Source organism: Coregonus clupeaformis, chromosome 35, assembly GCF_020615455.1.
Source record: "Coregonus clupeaformis isolate EN_2021a chromosome 35, ASM2061545v1, whole genome shotgun sequence".
Taxonomy (NCBI): domain Eukaryota; kingdom Metazoa; phylum Chordata; class Actinopteri; order Salmoniformes; family Salmonidae; genus Coregonus; species Coregonus clupeaformis.
Window position 1 is genome coordinate 28,549,807 of NC_059226.1, and position 25,456 is coordinate 28,575,262.

The 25,456-nt window shown below is 40.2% G+C and overlaps 1 gene segment (V, D, J or C); it reads left to right on the forward strand.

Annotated features, from left to right (window-relative positions):
- The first annotated feature begins 15,299 nt into the window (after nucleotides 1-15,299).
- Nucleotides 15,300-20,137, forward strand: LOC121551342. The segment is given in 7 exon segments: nucleotides 15,300-15,557; nucleotides 16,542-16,841; nucleotides 17,051-17,332; nucleotides 17,463-17,780; nucleotides 18,120-18,437; nucleotides 19,368-19,522; nucleotides 19,864-20,137. Coding segments are annotated over 7 exon segments (1,404 nt in total).
- Nucleotides 20,138-25,456: the final 5,319 nt, after the last annotated feature.

Consider the following 25,456-nt stretch of genomic DNA (forward strand, 5'->3'; position numbering starts at 1 on the left):
CTGTCTGTGCCATTAAACCCCTACAACTCATCCAGAATGCCGCAGCCCGTGTGGTGTTCAACCTTCCCAAGTTCTCTCACGTCACCCCCCTCCTCCGCACACTCCACTGGCTTCCAGTTGAAGCTCGCATCTGTTACGAGACCATGGTGCTTGCCTATGGAGCTGTGAGGGGAACGGCACCTCCGTACCTTCAGGCTCTGATCAGTCCCTACACCCAAACGAGGGCATTGCGTTCATCCACCTCTGGCCTGCTGGCTCCCCTTCCTCTGCGGAAGCATAGTTCCCGCTCAGCCCAGGCAAAACTATTCGCTGCTCTGGCACCCCAATGGTGGAACAAGCTCCCTCACGACGCCAGGACAGCGGAGTCACTCACCACCTTCCGGAGACATTTGAAACCCCACCTCTTTAAGGAATACCTGGGATAGGATAAAGTAATCCTTCTACCCCCCCAAAAAAAAATAAATAAATAAATAAAATAAGGTGAATGCACCAATTTGTAAGTCGCTCTGGATAAGAGCGTCTGCTAAATGACGTAAATGTAAATGTAATGATTAACAGACTTGTACATGTAAGTTCAAAACTGTTTAATGTTTATAAGCAGGTTATAAGCAGGTTTTTCTTATAAAGTGATACTATGTGTTTTTTCGTTATTTTAGTGATAGAAATAATGAACATCCAAATGCACCAAAGGGGCTGGAGTGCCTAGTATTAAACAGAAAGGTTAAACCATTCATTCATAATGATGCTGACTAAATAACAACTATTAAATGTTAAACCATTCATAATGATGCTGACTAAATAACAACTATTAAAGATTAAACCATTCAAAATGATGCTGACTAAATAACTATTAAAGGTTAAACCATTCATTATGATGCTGAATAAATAACAACTATTAAATCTTAAACCATTCATGATGACGCTGACTAAATAACAACTTTTGAATCTTAAACCATTCATGATGACGCTGACTAAATAACAACTATTAATGGTTAAACCATTCATAATGATGCTGACAAAATAACAACTATTATAGGTTAAACCATTCATGATGATGCTGACTAAATAACAACTATTAAAGGTTGAACCATTCATAATAATGCTGACTAAATAACAACTATTAAAGGTTAAACCATTCGTAATTATGCTGACTAAATTACAACTATTAAATGTAAAACAGTTCATAATGATGACGATTAAATATCAATTATTAAAGGTTAATCCATTCATAATGATAATGACTAAATAACAACTATTAATGGTTAAACCATTAATAGTGATGCTGACTAAATAACAACTATATTAAAGGTTAAACCATTCATAATGATGCTGACTGAATTACAACTATTAAATGTTAAACCGTTCATAATGATGCTGACTAAATAACAACTATTAAAGGTTAAACCATTCATAATGATGCTGACTAAATAACAACTATTAAAGGTTAAATCATTCATATTGATGCTGACTTTGTAACAAATATTAATAAAGGTTAAACCATTCGACAAATTTTGACTAAATTATTTTGAGTGAGTTGAAAATTAAAATATTATAAAGCTCATTAATAAAAAGTCTCATAGATGTTTATAACAGTTGTAAAGCACTGTACCTGCAGGATTTCGGTAAAATGTTCTAATTTTAAAGAATACTTAAATCATGTTATAATATATAATATTTTAAAATATTCAAAAATATTTGAAGAAATAATAGATATGTGTGTTATTACCTATCCACAACCATCTGAATGTGTTGCTATCCTCATAGAGCAGGTGTGTGGTACTGGTGGGACGTTTTTGTTATGGTTTATACAACGGGTGTGTCTAACCCTGAATGCTGATTGTTTAAAACCGCATTCCAGCCGTGTCTATTACACAAGTTACCACCGGCTAAATCTATGACGCTAAAAAGCCTATTTACTCTTTTCCATCTGACTGCGCATTCCACTGTCTCATCAGCCCAGCCAGGCAGTTTATAAACTTGATCTACACTATAGCATTTCGTTTAGACTAACATTTAGTTTTCAACAGCGGAGATTTGTATAAACCTTGCTGTCTGTCTCTCCGAGATTTGCAACATTGTTTAAGTATTCAAATTCGATCTCCAGCTGTCCCATAGTAATGAACCTGTGTCGGGAGTTGGGACGAGACAAACAGGCAGGCAGCGTTTATCAGCCAGTCGAAATCATGAATCAGCTGGCACCACTGTAACCCCTAATGAAACCTCACCATAAACATTTTTTTCACATTTGGGTTTTTTTCATCAGAAATGATTACTACCTTCATATGTGTGTAAAATATTACTGTTCTCAAATGTTTAATTCATAGATTTTATATGTGTATGATTTTATTTTGACAAAACCATGTGCTGTATATCCATTGTCTAGCTGCAATGAAATGTTCGTAGCAGTATATTTGACTTTGATATGTGGTTGTCTCACCTAGCTATTTTAAGATGAATGCACTAACTATAAATCACTCTGGATAAGATAATCTGCTAAATGACTAAAATGTCAAAAGTAAATGTTTTACATACAGATCTCATATTAATGTAGTTATGTACTACTTATTTTACAAATGATGTGATAGATTTTGAACAAGTACATGTCTGTCACTGAACAACCCCATGCCATGATTAAATAGTGAAAAAACACACTATTCTCTTTCACAAGTTGTTTAAACAATAAAAGCTAATTTAGCAACATTTCTGAAAATGTATATATAGCGTTTTGGAATGAAACTCTTCAAATATGCTTTTAGATACCGGATGAAAGTCATTAATGTAAACTAAAATCAGTAATGGACAAAGGATAGATCCTTGAGAAACCCCCATAATGTAATGATTATGTTCTGATTTAGAGCTGTTCAGTGAAGACTATAACAATGGAAGTGATAATAGTAATTATATACTGTACTGTAAAGAAATTGACAATCCAAAATTGACTACATTTTGTATTTCATTTTGACCGTTCATAATGCAGGTCAACACAGTTAATAACAGTCTTAACCTTTTATACCAACTCTATATGCAAAGGAGCCTAACACACCACCTCTCTCTCTGAATAAAAAGTGACTGTCTGTCTCAGAGTCAGTTGGAGTAGAGAAGAGCTCCCACCAGTTCAGCTTCAGCACAAACCATGTTCCCTACATCTCTGCTGCTGCTCCTGCTGGCTGCTGCCTCCCGTGAGTCTCTTGGGATTTGGGGGAAGGAATGGGTTGATGCTCAATCAAATATATTGAGAAAAATAATTTCAACAATAGCCTTAACACTCCTACTAAATACCATATTACTAATTATGTTTTTTTCCCTTAGATGTGGTGGTCTTGAACTCAGCCAGCCAAGTTTAATGGTTGTAAAGCCTGGTGAGTCTCAGAGCATCATTATATATAGTCAACACATCATACTAAAGCCATTCCAGTCAACACATCATACTACAGCCATTATATGTAATCAAAACATCATCCTAAAGCCATTATATATGGTCAACACATCATACTAAAGCCATTATATATAGTCAACACATCATACTAAAGCCATTATATGCAGTCAACACATCACACTAAAGCCATTATATATAGTCAACACATCATACTAAAGCCATTATATATAGTCAACACATCATACTAAAGCCATTATATATAGTCAAGATATCATACTAAATCCATTATATATAGTCAACACATCATACTAAAGCCATCATATATAGTCAACACATCATACTAAAGCCATGATATATAGTCAACACATCATACTAAAGCCATTATATATAGTCAACACATCATACTAAAGCCATTATATGCAGTCAACACATCATACTAAAGCCATTATATATAGTCAACACATCATACTAAAGCCATTATATATAGTCAATACATCATACTAAAGCCATTATATATAGTCAACACATCATACTAAAGCCATTATATATAGTCAACACATCATACTAAAGCCATTATATATAGTCAACACATCATACTAAAGCCATTATATATAGTCAACACGTCTCATCAGTAAAATCTGAACTACAGATAGTAGAATAAAGGACAGGGAGAAGAGAATCAAGGAATAGAATAGAAGATCTCTCCCTGTCAGGATATTTAAACCTCTAGAGGGCGGTCTATGCAAAGTCTCCCTCCCCTTCATCCCTTTATAATCAGACACTGAGCTCTGGCTTCTCATTATAGGCAGCTTGGACTGATATTACAACATTAGTCCTGTATTAACTAATACTGAACAATGGAGCTTATGACTGTCTGGAGATTAGTTCTCATAGTGATGTCCATACACAGTAAGTAAAGCATTACATGGTGACTGAAGAATGTGTGAGTATCATGGTAAAACTCAAAATGTCTGTTAATACCAGATCTTCAACTGAGCGTCAACATTTTTGTTTTGCAGGTGTTTTCTGTGATGAGATGGATCAGTCACCTTCTCAGGTGAAAAGACCTGGAGACGCTGTTAAATTGTCCTGTACAATCTCTGGGTTTGATATGACAAGCTACTACATGAACTGGATAAGGCAGAAACCAGGCAAAGCTCTGGAGTGGATTGGGGGTATTGACTCTGGTTCAACAGATGATCCAGACTACTCAGACTCCCTGAAAGGCCAGTTCACCCTGACTGAGGACGTCTCTACAAGCACACAGTTCTTAGAGGCCAAGAGTCTGAGAGCAGAGGACTCTGCTGTTTATTATTGTGCTCGAGAGACACACTGACTGGAGCTGGTGAAGCAGCTGTACAGAAACCCACACCCCACCTAACAACACGGATAGGTGGTGTACTACTTCCTCTCTTTGTGTCACACTAGAATAGTTCTGGGTATCTTTACTGTAAATAATACAACATCAATATCACAAAGCACTACACAATAAAAGACTCCAGCTTCTTACATTCAAACTACACAGTCAAATGATCTCTTGCCCAGTCTGGTCAAGCTTTCTTCTTGTCACACAAACAAGTAATTAACAAAGTATTCAGAACGTATGAATCTGTTCCCCATCTCTGAGTTCTCTATTTAATCTCTGTGTGATCGTCCCACCCTGTGAGGAGGAGTCAATGCAAAACTCTGACCTCTTCCATCACTACTTATCTCACTGCAGAGTGGAGGAGAGGAACTGAAGCTCTGACTAGACTGAGGAACAGAGACACACCATAACTACTAATAGTTCATCATGACATTTAATATTGTGGTTCTACTGATGACAATAGGCTTGACAGGTGAACACTATTAGATCGTTTATTGTTTGATAAAGAATAATCACAGAGGTTTTGAGTCCAGGGATTTTCTCTAATGTTACTTTGTTTCCACAGGTGTTCAGGGTCAGACACTGACTGAATCTGGACCAGTTGTTAAAAAGCCTGGAGATCCACACAAACTGACCTGCACAGCCTCTGGTTTGGACATGAATAGATACTGGATGGCTTGGATCAGACATACTCCTGGGAAAGGACTGGAGTGGGTTGCAATTATTACCTGTGACAGCAGTGGCACTTACTACCCCCAGTCTGTTAAGGGTCAGTAAACCATCTCCAATAGCATGAAACAGGTGTATCTCCAGATGAACAGTCTCTGCTGTTTATTATTGTGCCAGAGACACAGTGACACAGGATCCTGCAGCCCTGTACAAAAAACTGATCAAGCACTTCTCTCACTAGCAAATCAAAGCAAATCAAAGCAAAGTCAAATGTGATGTGAGACAGACAAAATATGGATCCAGCATAAATTCCAAGTTTATTCAAAGCATACCATTCCTTATCAAACTCAACGCAGCTTAATCCACTCTTCAGGCCATTTTAGTCAGTAAACATAATCTTGATGACATCTTATTTACATTCACCTGTATATCAGTCTAATCCATTTTTTACATTTACATTTTAGTCATTTAGCAGACGCTCTTATCCAGAGCGACTTACAGTTAGTGAATACATATTTTTTTATATACTGCCCCCCCGTGGGAATCGAACCCACAACCCTGGCGTTGCAAACGCCATGCTCTATCAACTGAGCTACATCCCTGCCGGCCATTCCCTCCCCTACCCTGGACGACGCTGGGCCAATTGTGCGCCGCCCATGAGTCTCCCGGTCGCGGCCGGCGGCGACAGAGCCTGGATTCGAACCAGGATCTCTAGTGGCACAGTTAGCACTGCGATGCAGTGCCTTAGACCACTGCGCCACTCAGAATCCAATTAAGAGTTTTAATTACTGATAGCAGACTTTTACTGTTATCTAAAAAGAGTAATGGGTCAAGCATATACTGTATCTTTGGGGACAACAATAGTTAGATTCTCACCATCTGTGCCTTTTGTGCAGTTCTCCAAAGCATCAATGATAATGATTATAATAACATACTGTAAGCAATGAGCAGAACAGAACCATTCATAATGCAAGTCATTGCATCCCATAATAGATCATTGTATTATTATTAATAGTATTATGATACATAATTGTTCTACTCAACATGTCACTGTGATTCTAGTAATTTTACTGTAGTTCTCCTTTAATCCTAAATCTCTGACTTTGATGCAAATCAATTATCCTCTTTGTATTAAAGAAGAGTCTGTTTCTCTTTCACTCAGTTGGAGTAAATAAGTATTATTCCCATCAGTTCAGCTTCCTCACAAACCATGTTCCCTGCATTTCTCCTGCTGCTGGCAGCTGCCTCCTGTTTCTTTTTTTAATGCATTTTACTATAACATAATCAAACTGTATAAATGTATCATGTACCTAATGTTAGACCATTTTCAAATATCTAGATTTTTCCTCTGGCAGGTATGCATGGTATTAAATGATACTCAAGGTCCTAAATGATATTATAACCGCGATCGATAATAGACAGTACTGTGCAGCCGTTTTCATTGACCTGGCCAAGGCTTTCGACTCTGTCAACCACCGCATTCTTATTGGCAGACTAAATAGCCTTGGTTTCTCAAATGACTGCCTCGCCTGGTTCACCAACTACTTCTCAGATAGAGTTCAATGTGTCAAATCGGAGGGCTTGTTGTCTGGACCTATGACAGTCTCTATGGGGGTGCCACAGGGTTCAATTCTTGGGCCGACTCTTTTCTCTGTGTATATCAATGACGTCGCTCTTGCTGCTGGTAACTCTCAGATCCACCTCTCACGCAGACGACACCATTTTGTATACATCTGGCCCTTCATTGGACACTGTGTTAACAAACCTCCAAACGAGCTTCAATTCCATACAACACTCCTTCAGTAGCCTCCAACTGCTCTTAAACACTAGTAAAACTAAATGCATGCTCTTCAACCGAACGCTGCTTGCACCCGCACACCCGACTAAAATCACTACTCTCGACGGGTCTGACCTAGAGTATGTGGACAACTACAAATATCTAGGTGTCTGGTTAGACTGTAAACTCTCCTTCCAGACTCACATTAAGAATCTCCAATCCAAAGTTAAATCTAGAATCGGTTTCCTATTTCGCAACAAAGCCTCCTTCACTCATGCTGCCAAACATGCCCTCGTAAAACTGACTATCCTACCGATCCTTGACTTCGGTGATGTCATTTACAAAATTGCCTCCAACACTCTACTCAGCAAATTGGATGTAGTCTATCACAGTGCCATCCGTTTTGTCTCCAAAGCCCCATATACTACCCACCACTGTGACCTGTACGCTCTTGTTGGCTGGTCCTCACTACATATTCGTCGCCAAACCCACTGGCTCCAGGCTATCTATAAATCACTGCTAGGCAAATCCCCGCCTTATCTTAGCTCATTGGTCACCATAGCAACACCCACCCGTAGTCTGCGCTCCAGCGGGTATATCTCACTGGTCATCCCCAAAGCCAACACCTCCTTTGGCCGCAATTCCTTCCAGTTCTCTGCTGCAAATGACTGGAACAAATTGCAAAAATCTCTGAAGCTGGAGACACTTATCTCCCTCACTAACTTTAAGCATCAGTTGTCAGAGCACCTTACCGATCACTGCACCTGTACACAGCCCATCTGAAATTAGCCCGCCCAACTACCTCATTCCTATATTGTTATTTATTTTGCTCTTTTGCACCCCAGTATCTCTATTTGCACATCATCTCTTGCACATCTATCAGTCCAATGTTAATACTAATTGTAATTTTTTTTTGCACTATAGCCTATTTTATTGCCTTACCTCCATAACTTGCTAAATTTGCACACACTGTATATTATATGTATTTCTGTTGTATTTTTTGACTTTGTTTGTTTTGCCCCATATGTAACTCTGTATTGTTGTTTTTATCGCACTGCTTTGCTATATCTTGGCCAGGTCGCAGTTGTAAATGAGAACTTGTTCTCAACTGGTTTACCTGGTTAAATAAAGGTGAAATAAAAATAAATAAAATTGTTGACCCAGAACTCAGCAGCCAAGCTCAATGGTTGTAAAGCCAAGATAATCTTTGAGCATCACTTGTAAGGTCTCTGGGTATTCTATCAGTGATGATAGCTATACCACAGACTGGATTAGATATCCTGTAGATAAAGCTATGGAATGGTTCAGATGGAAATTGCAAATATTCTTTCAAAAGCAGGTTCAGCATCTCCAAAGATGGTTCCAACAACATAGTCACTTTAGAAGGGCAGAGAAGTCAAACTGAAGACACAACTGTCTATCACTGTGTCAGATATAATTACACACAGTGGTGTGAAGCAAAGCATGACCTGTACAAAAACAACAAAAATGTCTATTGCAGGAAACCATCGTTCCTTAAGGATAACACAGTTCATATTGTCACAGTCAAAATTGACACTTCCTGGGAATGTGAGATAAACTGTCTAAGCTAGCTAGCTAACCCACCACCGGGACTAGCTGGCGAGTAGCTATTAGCAACGGTATAGTTATTTCACGCCTGAGAGTGCCTGTAATTACGCCAGCTGGCTGCCTACAATAATTACATACAATAATTGCCTACCATTCAGCTGTTTCCTAACCTCATTGTCTGAACCGTTAACGTTAGGTAGCAAGTGGCTACTGTGCTTGAAATATTAGCTAGCTTGTTGCTACCTGGATAGCTACTAGTAAACAATAGCTGGAACGACCGTGTGAACAGACGCGAACTGGCTGAGTCAATTCAGTGGCTAGCTTTGCACTTGGCTAGCTAACAGTAGCTGCTAGGGGTAAGTCATAACCTACATTTGTTTTGTTTTTTACATATTGGTAGCCCGAGTCGTTCAAGGAATTTGGGACATGGGTGACTAGTTAACGTTAGTTTGGCTCTCTCTGTGTGTTCGTGCCGTGAAAGGAGGGGTTCTTCTTTGTCTGAAAGCAATGGCTAGCTAGTTTGCTAACTATTCTAGCTAACTAACTGGCTGAATAAGTTGACGACGGACTCGCTCAAGCTGTCGGGACTAACCCACAACGTTAGACACGGACACGGACGATCTGCTTGCGTGTTGATACACTGGTGGTTTGTTGTGGCAGAGTATTGGCGCTAAACCTTGTTGCTGGAGTCCGGCATGCTAGCTGGCTGTGGCGTCATATGACTTGATGCCCGGACGATTTTCACGGAATAATACTGCACCTAATTAGCTAGCTGAATAAACTGAGTTAGTCTATTCCTAGAAACATTGAAACGCTGTAGTTTACAACAATTATAGTTTCTGAGGTGGAAGTTGGGAGAGTTATATTTGGGAGGTGTGCTGAGGGAGGCCCCGCTCTCTCCTTTCCCAGATGTTTAGTTCATTTCATTCCGATCTCCTCTGCATTATTGTAGCCATTTGCTGCAGCCTGTCAACTATGCCTCTGCCTATCCCTGTTCTCTCCTCTCCGCACAGGCTACACAAACGCCTCACACCGCGTGGCTGCTGCCTCTCTAACCTGGTGGTCCCTGCACGCACCACCCACCTGGAGTTCAGGTCTCAGGCAGCCTCTGGAACTGCCGTTCTGCTGCCAACAAGGCAGACTTCATCCCAGCCTATGCTACCCTCCAGTCCCTCGACTTCTTGGCGCTGACGGGAACATGGATTACCACTGAAAACACTGCTACTCCTACTGCTCTCTCCTCGTCTGACCATGTGTTCTTGCATACCCCGAGAGCATCTGGTCAGCGGGGTGGTGGCACAGGAATCCTCATCTCTCCCAAGTGGACATTCTCAATTTTTCCCCTAACCCATCTGTCTATCTCCTCATTTGAATTCCATGCTGTCACAGTCACTAGCCCATTTAAGCTTAATATCCTTGTCATCTATCGCCCTCCAGGTTCCCTTGGAGAGTTCATCAATGAGCTTGATGCCTTGATAAGTTCCTTTCCTGAGGATGGCTCATCCCTCACAGTTCTGGGGGATTTCAACCTCCCTACGTCTACATTTGACTAATTTCTCTCTGCCTCCTTCTTTCCACTCCTCTCCTCTTTTGACCTCACCCTCTCACCGTCCCCCCCTACTCACAAGGCAGGCAATACGCTTGACCTCATCTTTACTAGATGCTGTTCTTCTACTAATCTCACTGCAACTCCCCTCCATGTCTCCGACCACTACTTTGTATCCTTTTCTCTCTCGCTCTCCTCCAACACTACTCACTCTGCCCCTACACAGATGGTAATGCAACGTCGCAACCTTCGCTCTCTCTCTCCCGCTACTCTCTCCTCTTCCATCCTATCATCTCTTCCCTCTGCTCAATCCTTCTCCCTCCAATCTCCTGATTCTGCCTCCTCAACCCTCCTCTCCTCCCTTTCTGCATCCTTTGACACTCTATGTCCCCTATCCTCCCTCGGCTCGGTCCTCCCCTCCAGCTCCGTGGCTTGATGACTCATTGCGAGCTCACAGAACAGAGCTCCGGGCAGCTGAGCGGAAATGGAAGAAAACTAGACTCCCTGCGGACCTGGCATCTTTTCACTCCCTCCTCTCTACATTTTCTTCATCTGTTTCTGCTGCTAAGGCCACTTTCTACCACGCTAAATTCCAAGCATCTGCCTCTAACCCTAGGAAGATCTTTGCCACATTCTCCTCCCTGCTGAATCCCCCTCTCTGTGGATGACTTCGACAACCACTTTGAAAAGAAGGTTGACAACATCCGATCCTCGTTTGTTAAGTCAAATGACACTGCTAGTCCTGCTCACACTGTCCTACCCTATGCTTTGACTTCTTTCTCCCCTCTCTCTCCAGATAAAATGTTGCGACTTGTGACTGCAGGCCGCCCAACAACCTGCCCGCTTGACCCTATCCCCTCCTCTCTTCTCCAGACCATCTCCGGTGACCTTCTCCCCTACCTCACCTCGCTGATCAACTCATCCTTGACCGCTGGCTATGTCCCTTCCGTCTTCAAGAGAGAGAGAGTTGCACCACTTCTCAAAAAGCCAACACTCAATCCCTCTGATGTCAACAACTACAGACCAGCATCCCTTCTTTCTTTCAAGACTGGTCATTCAACTGAGACTGCTCTTCTCTGTGTCACGGAGGCTCTCCGCACTGGTAAAGCTAACTCTCTCTCCTCTGCTCTTGTCCTTCTAGACCTGTCTGCTGCCTTTGATACTGTGAACCATCAGATCCTCCTCTCCACCCTCTCCGAGCTGGGCATCTCCGGCGCGGCTCACTCTTGGATTGCGTCCTACCTGACTGGTCGCTCCTACCAAGTGGCGTGGCGAGAAGCTGTCTCCGCACCACGTGCTCTCACCACTGGTGTCCCCCAGGGCTCAGTTCTAGGCCCTCTCCTATTCTCGCTATACACCAAGTCACTTGGCTCTGTCATATCCTCACATGGCCTCTCCTATCATTGCTACACTGACGACACACAACTAATCTTCTCCTTTCCCCCTTCTGATAACCAGGTGGCGAATCGCATCTCTGCATGTCTGGCAGACATATCAGTATGGATGACGGATCACCACCTCAAGCTGAACCTTGGCAAGACGGAGCTGCTCTTCCTCCCGGGGAAGGACTGCCTGTTCCATGATCTTGCCATCACGGTTGAAGACTCCGTTGTGTCCTCCTCCCAGAGTGCGAAGAGCCTTGGCGTGACCCTGGACAACACCCTGTCGTTCTCCGCTAACATCAAGGCGGTGACCCGATCCTGTAGGTTCATGCTCTACAACATTCGGAGAGTACGACCCTGCCTTACACAGGAAGCGGCACAGGTCCTAATCCAGGCACTTGTCATCTCCCGTCTGGATTACTGCAACTCGCTGTTGGCTGGGCTCCCTGCCTGTGCCATTAAACCCCTACAACTCATCCAGAATGCCGCAGCCCGTGTGGTGTTCAACCTTCCCAAGTTCTCTCACGTCACCCCCCTCCTCCGCACACTCCACTGGCTTCCAGTTGAAGCTTGCATCTGTTACGAGACCATGGTGCTTGCCTATGGAGCTGTGAGGGGAACGGCACCTCCGTACCTTCAGGCTCTGATCAGTCCCTACACCCAAACGAGGGCATTGCGTTCATCCACCTCTGGCCTGCTGGCTCCCCTTCCTCTGCGGAAGCATAGTTCCCGCTCAGCCCAGTCAAAACTATTTGCTGCTCTGGCACCCCAATGGTGGAACAAGCTCCCTCACGACGCCAGGAAAGCGGAGTTACTCACCACCTTCCGGAGACATTTGAAACCCCACCTCTTTAAGGAATACCTGGGATAGGATAAAGTAATCCTTCTACCCCCCCCCAGAAAAAATAAAAAATAAGGTCAATGCACCAATTTGTAAGTCGCTCTGGATAAGAGCGTCTGCTAAATGACGTAAATGTAAATGTAATGATTAACAGACTTGTACATGTAAGTTCAAAACTGTTTAATGTTTATAAGCAGGTTATAAGCAGGTTTTTCTTATAAAGTGATACTATGTGTTTTCTTCGTTATTTTAGTGATAGAAATAATGAACATCCAAATGCACCAAAGGGGCTGGAGTGCTTGTATTAAACAGAAAGTTTAAACCATTCATTCATAATGATGCTGACTAAATAACAACTATTAAAGGTTAAACCATTCATAATGATGCTGACTAAATAACAACTATTAAAGATTAAACCATTCATAATGATGCTGACTAAATAACTATTAAAGGTTAAACCATTCATTATGATGCTGAATAAATAACAACTATTAAATCTTAAACCATTCATGATGACGCTGACTAAATAACAACTATTGAATCTTAAACCATTCATGATGACGCTGACTAAATAACAACTATTAATGGTTAAACCATTCATAATGATGCTGACAAAATAACAACTATTATAGGTTAAACCATTCATGATGATGCTGACTAAATAACAACTATTAAAGGTTGAACCATTCATAATAATGCTGACTAAATAACAACTATTAAAGGTTAAACCATTCGTAATTATGCTGACTAAATTACAACTATTAAATGTAAAACAGTTCATAATGATGACGATTAAATATCAATTATTAAAGGTTAAACCATTCATAATGATAATGACTAAATAACAACTATTAATGGTTAAACATTCATAATGATGCTGACTGAATAACAACTATTAATGGTTAAACCATTCATAATGATGCTGACTAAATAACAACTATTAAAGGTAAACCATTCATAATGATTCTGACTAAATAACAACTATTATAAGGTTAAACCATTCATAATGATGCTGACTAAATAACATCTATTAAAGGTTAAACCATTAATAGTGATGCTGACTAAATAACAAATATATTAAAGGTTAAACAATTCATAATGATGCTGACTGAATTACAACTATTAAATGTTAAACCGTTCATAATGATGCTGACTAAATAACAACTATTAAATGTTAAACCATTCATAATGATGCTGACTAAATAACAACTATTAAAGGTTAAATCATTCATATTGATGCTGACTTTGTAACAAATATTAATAAAGGTTAAACCATTCATACAAATTTTGACTAAATTATTTTGAGTGCGTTGAAAATTAAAATATTATAAAGCTCATTATTAAAAAGTCTCATAGATGTTTATAACAGTTGTAAAGCACTGTACCTGCAGGATTTAGGTAAAATGTTCTAATTTTAAAGAATACTTAAATCATGTTATAATATATAATATTTTAAAATATTCAAAAATATTTGAAGAAATAATAGATATGTGTGTTATTACCTATCCACAACCATCTGAATGTGTTGCTATCCTCATAGAGCAGGTGTGTGGTACTGGTGGGAGGTTTTTGTTATGGTGTGTATCACTGTGACTATACAGTTTTTATTTTGGGTCTCTACGAGGGCCACAGTGATATTACGCCGTACAAAAACCCCTTTGCTCCTGTATGGACACATCAACACTGAACAGGTCAAATAAACACCCCCCACGACAATGGTACCAATGTAAACCTAATGAAACCTCACCATAATCATGATTTGGCCATAGCCATGATATTGGATTTTGTACTGTAACATAAATCCATACATTTGCAAACAACTGTCACAAACTGACAATGGATACACCTTTAGTCACAAACAATAATAACAAACATTGAAGATTAATCCACCAACTCATGGAGAATATAATACTGTAAGAATCTGTAGTAATGCTACAATGTATAGTTTTAGCCATGGTTTTATGTTTCTTATACCTGACTGAGAGCAGACAGAGTCATATGGAATCCCTATGGAGATGTGAAGGAGGTGTTTTTGTGCTGGGGTATATCACTGTGATATGGGGTGGGGTACACAGTGAAATGAGGCTGTACAAAAACCTCAGAGACAGAACTTGCATTATATCTGCCTGAGGATAGGGAAAATGGGGAGAAGCCATACAATATTCTTCAAATGATCGTCTGATATTGATATAACCCCATTGTAAATTGTAAAAAAAAAAAAAAAAAAAGTATGTTTTGATGGAGTAAGTGATGTCATGACATGGACCTGAGCATCAGTTTTTAAAAGGTATACACAACTGAATTCACAACGTATGTCCTTAAGAAATCAGGTGTATAATAATATTACGATATTGCGTTATATCTTCATGTCTGTTGGATTCAGTGTCATGACTTTAAAGCTGCCTATTGAGGTGCAGGGTTTTTGTACAGGCAGTGAATGGAGACATAGCACTGTGATGCTTTTGACTACTGGGGTAAAGGGACACAAGTCACCGTCTCAACAGGTAAGCAAACTTACATTTATTACATCCATCAAATGTTTAATTTTCTATTTTCTATTTTCTGTGTAGAAATAACATATGTTGTCTTGTGCGTTTTTCAGATGCAAAACGTCATTGAATAGACCTGTTCATGGTCCACTAAAGAAATGGTTTACTTATTTCCTTGAAAGTCAAATAGTTCCTCAATTTCTAGGTTCTGCTGTTGTAGAATAATGCAGAAGTTTGTTTCCTAAAGTCTTATAAATAGAAAACCCTTCGTTGCTTAGAAAAAAATGACAGTCTAAGAGAAAATGATCCATATTGTGGAAATATATTGTTGACCAAGTGTGACTATGTTAGAATGTAGTATCTATTTAGATTTTTTTTTACAAACCAAATTACTTTGGTTTAGTGATGAAGTTATCAAGATTAGTTGAAACCAATTGCTGTAAAGAGGGTAGTTTTTGTATTGCTTGGCATACGCCCTTGTCACACTGTGTTCAGCTACTTTGACTATTGGGGGAAAGGGACAATGGTCACAGTATCATCAGGTAAGCCATTGTTTTGAGTCTTTTTTTACGCAGTTAAATTGCTATAGTTTGTAGATAAATCATTGTTTTATGGAGGAAAGTTAAAATTATGACTTGGATATTGTTATTAGCGTAGTACACCTAGGTAGGGCAGTATTGTTTGTTCATCTCCTCACATACTTCTTTCACTGTTATTGCGATTGGTGTTGAATTGGTTAATTATGTAGGCTTTGCTTTAAGTCGAAAATGACCCTATGAAAATGAAAATGTAGGAGTCAAACACATAAACCAAATGAAGGGTAAGATAATATGAGCAGAGTTCATCTTAGCCCATATTGAATTGAGTGTTAATTGGCATCACCTTAGACCATATAAATCATTTAATTAAAATGATTTCAATTAATTGGTATTAGAGGAACAGCATGTTTTATTTTATGGTTGTTTTCACTGGTAAATGTGTCTGCAATTGAATGAGTTAATGTGTACTTAATTGTGCCTTCCTGTATTATACCTTTTCAAAAATGTTTTTTCTATTCTACTGAGCCAGTTACTTAATGTTTGTATTCTTATATTTTATTATTTCTTATTGTTGTTGCATTATTGAGAAGGAATCTGCAAGTAAGCATTACATTAGACGGTGCACACCATGTGTATCCTGTACATACGACTAATAAAATATTAAACTTAGTGGTAGTTATATCTCAAAGAATACAAGACAACCAACTACATATAACTAAATTGTGCCTTATAGTGCAATATTAAATGAACATGTAGTTCTTAGGTTATAACTGTGTAATGACCATTTTACCACGGTAATTCCTAGTAGTTAACATGTCATTTCTGTACATTCAAATAAAGTGTAACATTTCTTTCTTTCTTTCTTTCTTTCTTTCTTTCTTTCTTTCTTTCTTTCTTTCTTTCTTTCTTTCTTTCTTTCTTTCTTTCTTTCTTTCTTTCTTCTTTCTTTCTTTCTTTCTCTTCTTTCTCTTTCTTTCTTTATTGCAGCAACCACAGCCCCCTCTGCTCTGCTCACTCTTATGAACTGTGGAACCCCTACTAACAACGTCTACAGCATCGGTTGTGTCGCTACCGGGTTTTCGCCTTCCTCACTCACCTTCAAATGGACAGACGCCAGCGGGAGTGCGCTGACGGACTTCATCCAGTACCCGGCGGTCCAGAGCGGGGAAACCTACACAGGAGTCAGTCAGCTCCGCGTGGATAAGAATGTCTGGAAAAACTCAAAGACTTTCACATGTTCCGTGGAACATCCTGGAGGTGAAAAGACAGCAGACATCAAAAAACCAGGTAAGATGTGGTCATTATATTATATTGAAGTTGGCTCTATTTTTCTAAAGATTGCATTTGAATGTTTGTGATGTAAACTATTAATGTTTAGAAAACCTGCTATAGAATGATTCTTGGTGTTTACCCTGGATTTCTTTGAAAATATCAGTATTATTTCAATAAGGGGTTAAACTAACATGTGCCCATTTCTTTTACCTCCCACCTCTCAGTCTTACTTCCAACAGTGTCTTTGCTGTCGGCGCCCATTGGAACCACCCAGTACCTGATGTGTATGATTGAACATTTTGCCACAACGAACGTCACTGTCACCTGGAAGAAGAATGACAAGGAGGTGGAGGGCCCGACCCCTACTGTAGGCCAACAGCAGTCAGGCCTCTTCTCAGCCAGCAGTCTGCTGAAGGTCATCAACACTGACTGGAACAACAAGGTCCAGTACAGCTGTGTGGTGCAGCACCAGGAACAAACCATCACCAAGACGATCTCCAAAACAGGTCTGTACATAGGAGTAGACTGTACTACAATTGATGTCATGCACACACGCATGATCTCTATTATTTAGTGTAGTTCCTCATCAGTAACATTAACATGTCATGCTTTCCCACTGCTTCCCTCCCCTTTCAGAACCACTGACGGTGACTCTGAACCCACCGAGTGTGAAAAAGTTTTTCTTGGACAACCAAGCAATGCTGGACTGTGTCATCACTGGTACAGACAAGGACACAGTGTCTGGTACCACTATCACCTGGCAGGTCAACGGACAGGCCACGACGAATGGCATCCATCTGAAACCTATTGAATCAAAGGGCAACCTGAACAGCAGGGTCAGCACTCTGACCATAGACCAGCCGAAGTGGACCAATGTGAACAAAGTCCAGTGTTCTGTCATGAAGAGCGGTGAAGTCACACCGGTCATTCAGGACCTCAGCTTCACCAAAGGATGTAGGTCACTGAGACATCGCAATGTGGTTGTGATAAGTGGTCACATGCACCAGGTTCTGGAGTGGAAGCCACAGGATGTGCAGACTTTTGCTCCAGCCCAGCGCTAACACACCTGAGTCAGCAAATCAACTAATCATTAACTAATCATCACCTTTGCTTAGTTGAATCCGGTGTGTTAGTGCTGGGCTAGAACAGAAACCTGCACACCCCTGTGGTGCTCCAGAACTAGGATTAAGGACCACTAGGTTGGATTTTAAACTGATATTCACATACTGCTTTTCATATGTGCCTACACGTACATGAGTGTAACGTTTTTCCTTAAAATCAATCCTCTTGCAGGTCGAGCCCCTTCAGTGTCCGTCCACCTTCTCCCGGAGGAAGACACGAAGGAGGAGGGGGAAGTGACTCTGGTGTGCCTGGTGGTCAGCCCGTCTCTCTGTGACGTCTACATCATGTGGAAGGTGGGCAGCGGCGAGTACCAGGAGGGGGTCACCAGCCGTCCTCAGAAAACCCCGGAAGGCAACGACTCTGTTACCAGCGTCTTCACCACCACCAAGAATGAGTGGCAGACAAACGTGCATTTCAAATGCGCCGTCAAGTACGCCGGCTCGGAGAACAACACCGCACCTAAGGAGAGGAGTGTGTCGAAGTCCATGGGTAACTCATGTGAAGACAAGTGATTTTAATCTGTGTGTGTTGTGTCGTTGTGTCTCCTTATTGACTCCTCTGTGGGTCAGAATAGCCAATTACTAGGGGTGTGTCCACTGTTGTCATCTTTGTTGTCCTTGTTGAGTTAAAGTTAACATGTTAGTGTTGTCATTGTTTTGTTGACTGTAGACATGTATATTGTTTAATGTGATATTGTCCAGTCTATTGTGTTGTAAGATGTCAGTCCTATTGCACAGTCTTGTGTTGCCATTGTTGTCCTTTGTCATTGTTCAATGTGCCTTCCTAATGTGGAGGCTGGCTAATAAACAATATCGCATATGAGATCACATGGTTCCGTGTTCCTATATCAATTACTTCAAGTCTTAGAAAATATACTGGTCTATTGTACATATAAAAACAGAATGAAGACAATTGTTTTGGCATGAAAAGACACAACAGTACTGAATAGCCTACATAGTAGGACTGTGCTTCCAGTAAGGTGGTCATGGATGTGCTATTTAGTGTATAGGTGTAGTTTGACATAAATGTGAGTGGATGTGCATGTTAACATTAGGCCAAGATAGAAGTCTGCACAGCTCAGTTTCATGTGTTCTTTGTGTGTTGATGTGTGTGTCTGTGTGTGTCCATATAATTTGAACTCATGTAGCTGTATTTGTTAGAATATGATAAAGACTAATACAGGTGTACAATACACATACACACATGAACACACACACACACACACACGCAAACACGCAGACACACATGAACACACACACACGCAAACACGCAGACACACATGAACACACACACACACATACGCAGATACACATGAACACGCAAACACACGCAAACACGCAGACACACATGAACACACACATACACGCAGACACAAGCGTATGTCCGTTCTTCACCACCTGTCTCTCTCCCTGTTCTCAGAGAACATCCTACTGACTGAGCCTGAGGCGGGCTTCGCTCTGAGCTGCACGGACAACGATGAGGATGAGTTCAGCAGCCTGTGGTCCACCACCTCCTCCTTCATCATCCTCTTCCTTCTCTCCCTCACCTACAGCACAGTGCTCAGCCTGGTCAAGGTACTGACACCGCTTATTTCATGTGATTGTAGACTTCTGATGAAGGCCATTGGTAGCTGAAACGTCACGATTTTAAATGAAAAATAAGGTATCAAGTGTTTAATTGAACACAAGCATTTCGCTACACCCTTAATAACATCTGCTAAATATGTGTATGTGACCAATAACATTTTATTTTATTTTATTTGATTGTGAGCGAGGGTTGCTCCTTTCTCTTCCAAATATGATGATATACACGGAGGAGAGGTGAGAAACTCTTTGTGGGCTAAAGGTAACCTGCGTTTTTCCACTTCGCTGTCTGTTTATTGTAATAACCTGTGTCTGTCTCTGCCTCTTTTCAGATGAAGCGGTGAAGAACACATGATGGACTGCAGAGATAGATGTGTCTAGATTAGAAAGGAAATGGTCTAGAATGGTTATGGCATAGTGTTCTTTAGTAATAATGTTATGTATATATCCAATACGTTATTGATTATGATTGATTAGTATTGTTGTTCTCAATATTATACAAGCATTGTGGTAATATGTTATTTTTCATTCATTGATTTATATTGTATCCTGTGTATCCTGTGATGTTTGTGTGTCCTTTTTCACTTTAATAAAGTCTAACTTTTAGTTGTTGTGTTTTTACCGAGACATCGACTGGATTGTAATTGAAGGACACATCCTATATCCAAAGACATTACTGATTTGCGTGTTTCTGCTTGGCAGAGTTATCTATGGAGCCAATTTACGGCTGTTGTCCCTCCCAGGACAGATGAAAACAACGTTGGGCTATATCTGTAATACTCAACTAAAACTTCAACATTCTGTTATCAGTTGATCTGAGGTGGTTTCTTGGTTCTCTAACTTGTCTAATAATAGTGTCGTGCAAAAGCAGCTTCCTCTCTCTCTATCCCCTTGATACCACACCTGTGGAACTGAAACTGTCCAGCAACTGCCAGGAACACAAATACACTTCCTTGAAAGAAGAGAAACACTGCTTGTATGAAAGCAACGCATGCACGCACACACCCACACAAGCACACACCCATATACAGTATATAAATATATATATAAACAAAACCCAAAGTATTTTTGTGCTTTGATTTTCCTATGTATGTCGTATGGTCGCGTGAACTTGGGTGTGTCGCCTGTATTTCTATAATTGGGCTACCACGCTACACAATATATTTTTCCACTATTTCCAATAGGTTGGAATTAGTTTATGTCATAAAAGTCATTAATTTTCGTTCAAACGTAGGTTTCTTTTCTAAGTTGTTGATTACTTGGTAACTTAGATCAGTGGTTCCCAACCGATGTGCCGCCACACACTGGTGTGAGTTGAGGAACTCTCAGCTATGCTTAGAAACTTGGATCACTCATGAAATGAATCCACATTAAATTTTGACTTGAGAGGACTAGTGACGGTCAGATAATACATTAAATGACACATGGTTACATCTGTATCGTTGTTTCAAGTCCAGTGCCCTCAGGCTGTTGAGGGGCAACCAACAAGGGCAAAGTCTGTGAAAACCATTTAAGCACACGAAAGTATGATTATGTTTAGCCAGAGTATTGTATTTCTATATGGCTCTGGGCTTAGCTATACCACAGCATCTGCCGTAGAAACAAATGGAGCATGGCTTTGTGTCCGTGGTTGTGCCTTTACAATGCGGAAAACAGCTTGTCTCCAGCTCAAACCATTCAAAAGTAAAGACCTATTTTACTGGAGCTAAAAATATATATTTCTGGAGCAGATTTGTGGGACGTTCTTCACCCTAAAAGTTTAAGCCTTTGGGGGGAGGGGGGAATTGTTTTAAGATGGTCATAACATGGATCATTTATCTATTTGATTTGGAATTTGAGGACCCCTTCTGGTATCAACAAAAATAAATAAACAAATTACTGTATTTCATAAAATAGTAAATTTGGCCTTTATAAACATTTATAAATGGCAAAACAGACAAATCTATCAAAAGTAATATGGTTTTGAACTGTCTATCCTATATCTAAAGATATGAGAAAGCTCAGGATATTTTATTTACAAACCGGTACCGGGTTTATGATACCTCTGGGGGTTGTAGGACAAACAGAGAACACCATTGTGTTTGTGAGAGTCTCATCCTGTTGGCCAATCCATTCAGACACTACAGATTTTAATGAGAAGACCGATTTTCGAGATGTCCCCTGGTCTGGAAAACAGCGCTGTAGCTCTGCCACTTCCCACCTCAGATGCCGAAGGCATCTCATACACAAAACAGATATATCCCTAGCTTAAACTGACTGATTTTGATTTTTTATGTTATATCCCAATGTTATATCCCATCACGGTTGTGAACCACTGACTTAGATACAGGTCACTTTTTATATGTGTAAATGCTACTGGAGACTAACAGGCTGCCAGGCATCAGAGCTGCTATCCACAGCAACTCTTGTATTCAGTGCATGAGGCTACTTCTGCTAACAATGACAGGGAGCTTCAGGACAGCAGCTCTTGTTAAGCAGCTAAACACTATCATCTATTGGAGGTCTGTGAAGTCACACCATGAAGGAAGTATTTTTTACTGTAATAAGAGACTGGCCCTCATCTCTGCCATATATAATACAGTAAGTATTATTAAGAGAGAATAATGTTGAATAGTGCTGGAGATTAAATCAAATCAAAGTTTATTGATCATGTATAGGATTTGCAGGTGTTACGGCAACTTTGATTTGATCTCTAGTGCTATTCAAAATAATTATTTTTGGATATGGAATCAAATGATGGAAAATATGGAAAAGGTCTATCCTATGCAGCATTTGGTAATAAATAGTAAGTCTATTCAGTGATAGGTGTAGAACCTACAGGAGATAAGTTGAATAGCCCAGTGCCAGCTGTGGCCAACCTCCAGAGGGAGAGCTGTGCTAACTTACTTCCCTTCCCCTCTGTGTATAAAGCAGCATGTTGCCAACTCAACATTCAACACATACATTAGTTACTAGAGTTATATGACATTTCAGAAACCAGAATGATTTTGAACAGCTGTGGTTTTGTTATTTTCACACTAGCATGCATATAGGGTGAGTATGAAGCCAGTACATTTTCACCAGAAAAGTTACATTTGTTGAATTAATAATTTATTGAATGACCTTCGTGATGTTTGCAGGAGTTTGCTGTGATGACATGGATCTGTCACCTTCTCAGGTGAAAATACCCCTAGAGACACTGTTACATTTTCCTGTAAAATCTCTGGGTTTGATATGACAAGCTTCTACATGCCCTGGATAAGGCAGAAACCATGCAAAGCTCTGGAGTGGATTGGGGGTATTGACTCTGGTTCAACAGATGCTCCAGACTAATCAGACTCCCTGAAAGGCCAGTTCACCCTGACTGAGATTGTCTCCACAAGCACACAGTTCTTAGAGGCCAAGAGTCTGAGAGCAGAGGACTCTGCTGTTTATTGTTGTGCTCGAGAGACACCGTGACTGAAATTGCTGGGGCAGCTGCACCAAAACTACCCAGCCAAAACTATGCCACATATGCACACGCAATACCTCTGTGGCCGACCTAGGGGTCACTGCCGCTTCTTAGAATACCACTGTTCTACAGTATGATGTCCCAATACTGTACCATAATATGTAACACACTCCACATTAGTACAAATTCTCATTCTCATTCATATTCCTGTAGTGCAAAGAATATTTATTTTACAACCTAAAGAGATGCTGCATAACTCACTCTAAGATGTATTATTATCCATGCTCATCTGTGCATGCTCTCCTTCAAACGCAATGGCCGGTGAGAACGGAATGGATTGGAATTTTTTCATATACATTTGGATGATAAAATCTGGCAAGATCAACTCTACAGGCTAAAGACACATTTCCATGGTAAAAATAAGATCATTCATTGAATCAGAGAGATTTGTGATGACTCCAGAGAAATATGACAGGTCCCTGATAGATGTATTGGTCTCTGGTGTGTGGAGAGGTTTTTGTATGGGTGTGTGTCATCGTGATAACTACGGGGGCACAGTGTTACACACCATAACAAAAACCACTGTGGTGGAATATGGTTACTTACTTCATCTCATACGCAATTACAAGAGAAAACATTTAAACAGCTACTCCAATTATTGGATTCTGACAACAGAATGTATTTGTAAAAAAAAAAAAAAAAAAAAAAAAAAACATTTCACTTTAAATAAGAACTAAACATTAACTTAATTACTGTGTATAAAACTGACCACATCAAGGTTCTTTAATCATTGTCATGGTCAAAATGCCTGACAGGGCAAAAGCTGAAAGCTCAAACTAATCAAAGAGTTATTAATAAGTAGTAAAACATCATTTGACATACTGTTCATCAGATTAAAATCAATAGATCATGTAATGGTTGTTTTGAAAAGTTGGACATGTTTATTCCAGCTTTGGCCCTGCACAGAGTTGTGGGTAGGTTTTTGTACAGGGTTAAACCACTGTGCCATATAGCAGGTCACAATGATACAGTCCATGACAAAAACCTACCACCTCTACCAAACACAGAGTGTGAGAGTGCTGACACCAAAGGCACACAGGCATATACATTCTGATTGTCTACAGGCAGCTAACCTAAATGTGCTTGTACGTTTCTACACATTATCAACTCAAACTAATGTCCATACTCTTTAGGCATACTTCAGAGAAAGAAATCTCATCATTAAAAACTTTAAAACAGACATACACTGGGGAACAACTATTTTCTTTACACTGTAAATCATGTGATCAAAAAATGTGCTTTAATTGATCTTCCATGGTGGTTGTAAATTATACAGGATTGGAAAAGACATTGTCCACATGGAGACATTGGAGGTTTCGGTGAGTTTTACTGAGAGGATTCTGTGGCTGTATGTGACATGGGTTTTTGTAATGGCGTGAGTCACTGTGTACCTGAGTGGCCACTGTGATAAACATCAATACAAAAACCTCTCCATGGACATGAGGGTTGACAGGATTGTACTCTCTGCACACTGCACACTGACTGCACTCTGGACCCATATGGGAGATCATTTCACTGCTATGAATCTGAATGGTCATATTCTCATCTCCATTCCATTATTGGTTGCTATTCTGCTATTGTGTCCTATGTTTGTGATTTCGTACTGATTTCTACTGTGCTGTTTTTAGCCAAATTATTGAATGACAATCATGTTTATTTTTCTAGTAACTATTAATGCATCCATTCCATAGTCTAAGGGTTTATGTTTGATAATCCATTCCGTTCCACACAGGCCCTGCTCTCCTTTTATCAGTTGTGTCTGTTTCTCTCACACACCCCACCCCTCTCTCTTCCCGTCTGTGACCCTCACAGCTGTGTGGCACCACGCTTGGTGAACTCCAGTCTGTCACCTGAGCATTTCAGGGACCCAGTTTAGCATCTCTGATGATTAAGATAGACAGTTAAAGCAGTTAAGTAGCCCAGGGACTGCAGGGACTGTCCCGATACACTTTCATGATCTAATTCTCACTACCTTGTTTCAGCTGAGGAGAAACAGCCTTTTGCATAAGCCAGCAGGTGGCTTGTGATTATAATTATAATTGTTTATAGGGGAGAGAGTTTAAGAATGTGTTTTTATCAGGCGTGTCTATCAAAATGAGTGTTGGACGCAATAGTTCAAAGCTACGCAAGCATGACTTCTACCCCAGGATGCACATACACTCTGATAAAGCCTTTCCCTGGTATAGCATCTTGATTAACCCAAAAAATTGACCAATGTATAATTGTGAAAGTGCAGTAACACAATTAAAAACGAAATAGATTCACTGTTGTTATCGAACTCATTCCAAATGGTAGGTTTAACAGAGCAAATGAAATGTGACCATACTTTCATATGATAGGTAAGCTAATCAAAACAATCTCTTAGAAAAAAATATAAATCATTGGAACCAAGATTTTTTTTAAACTGATATTGGCGGGAATGTTGGAACATAACT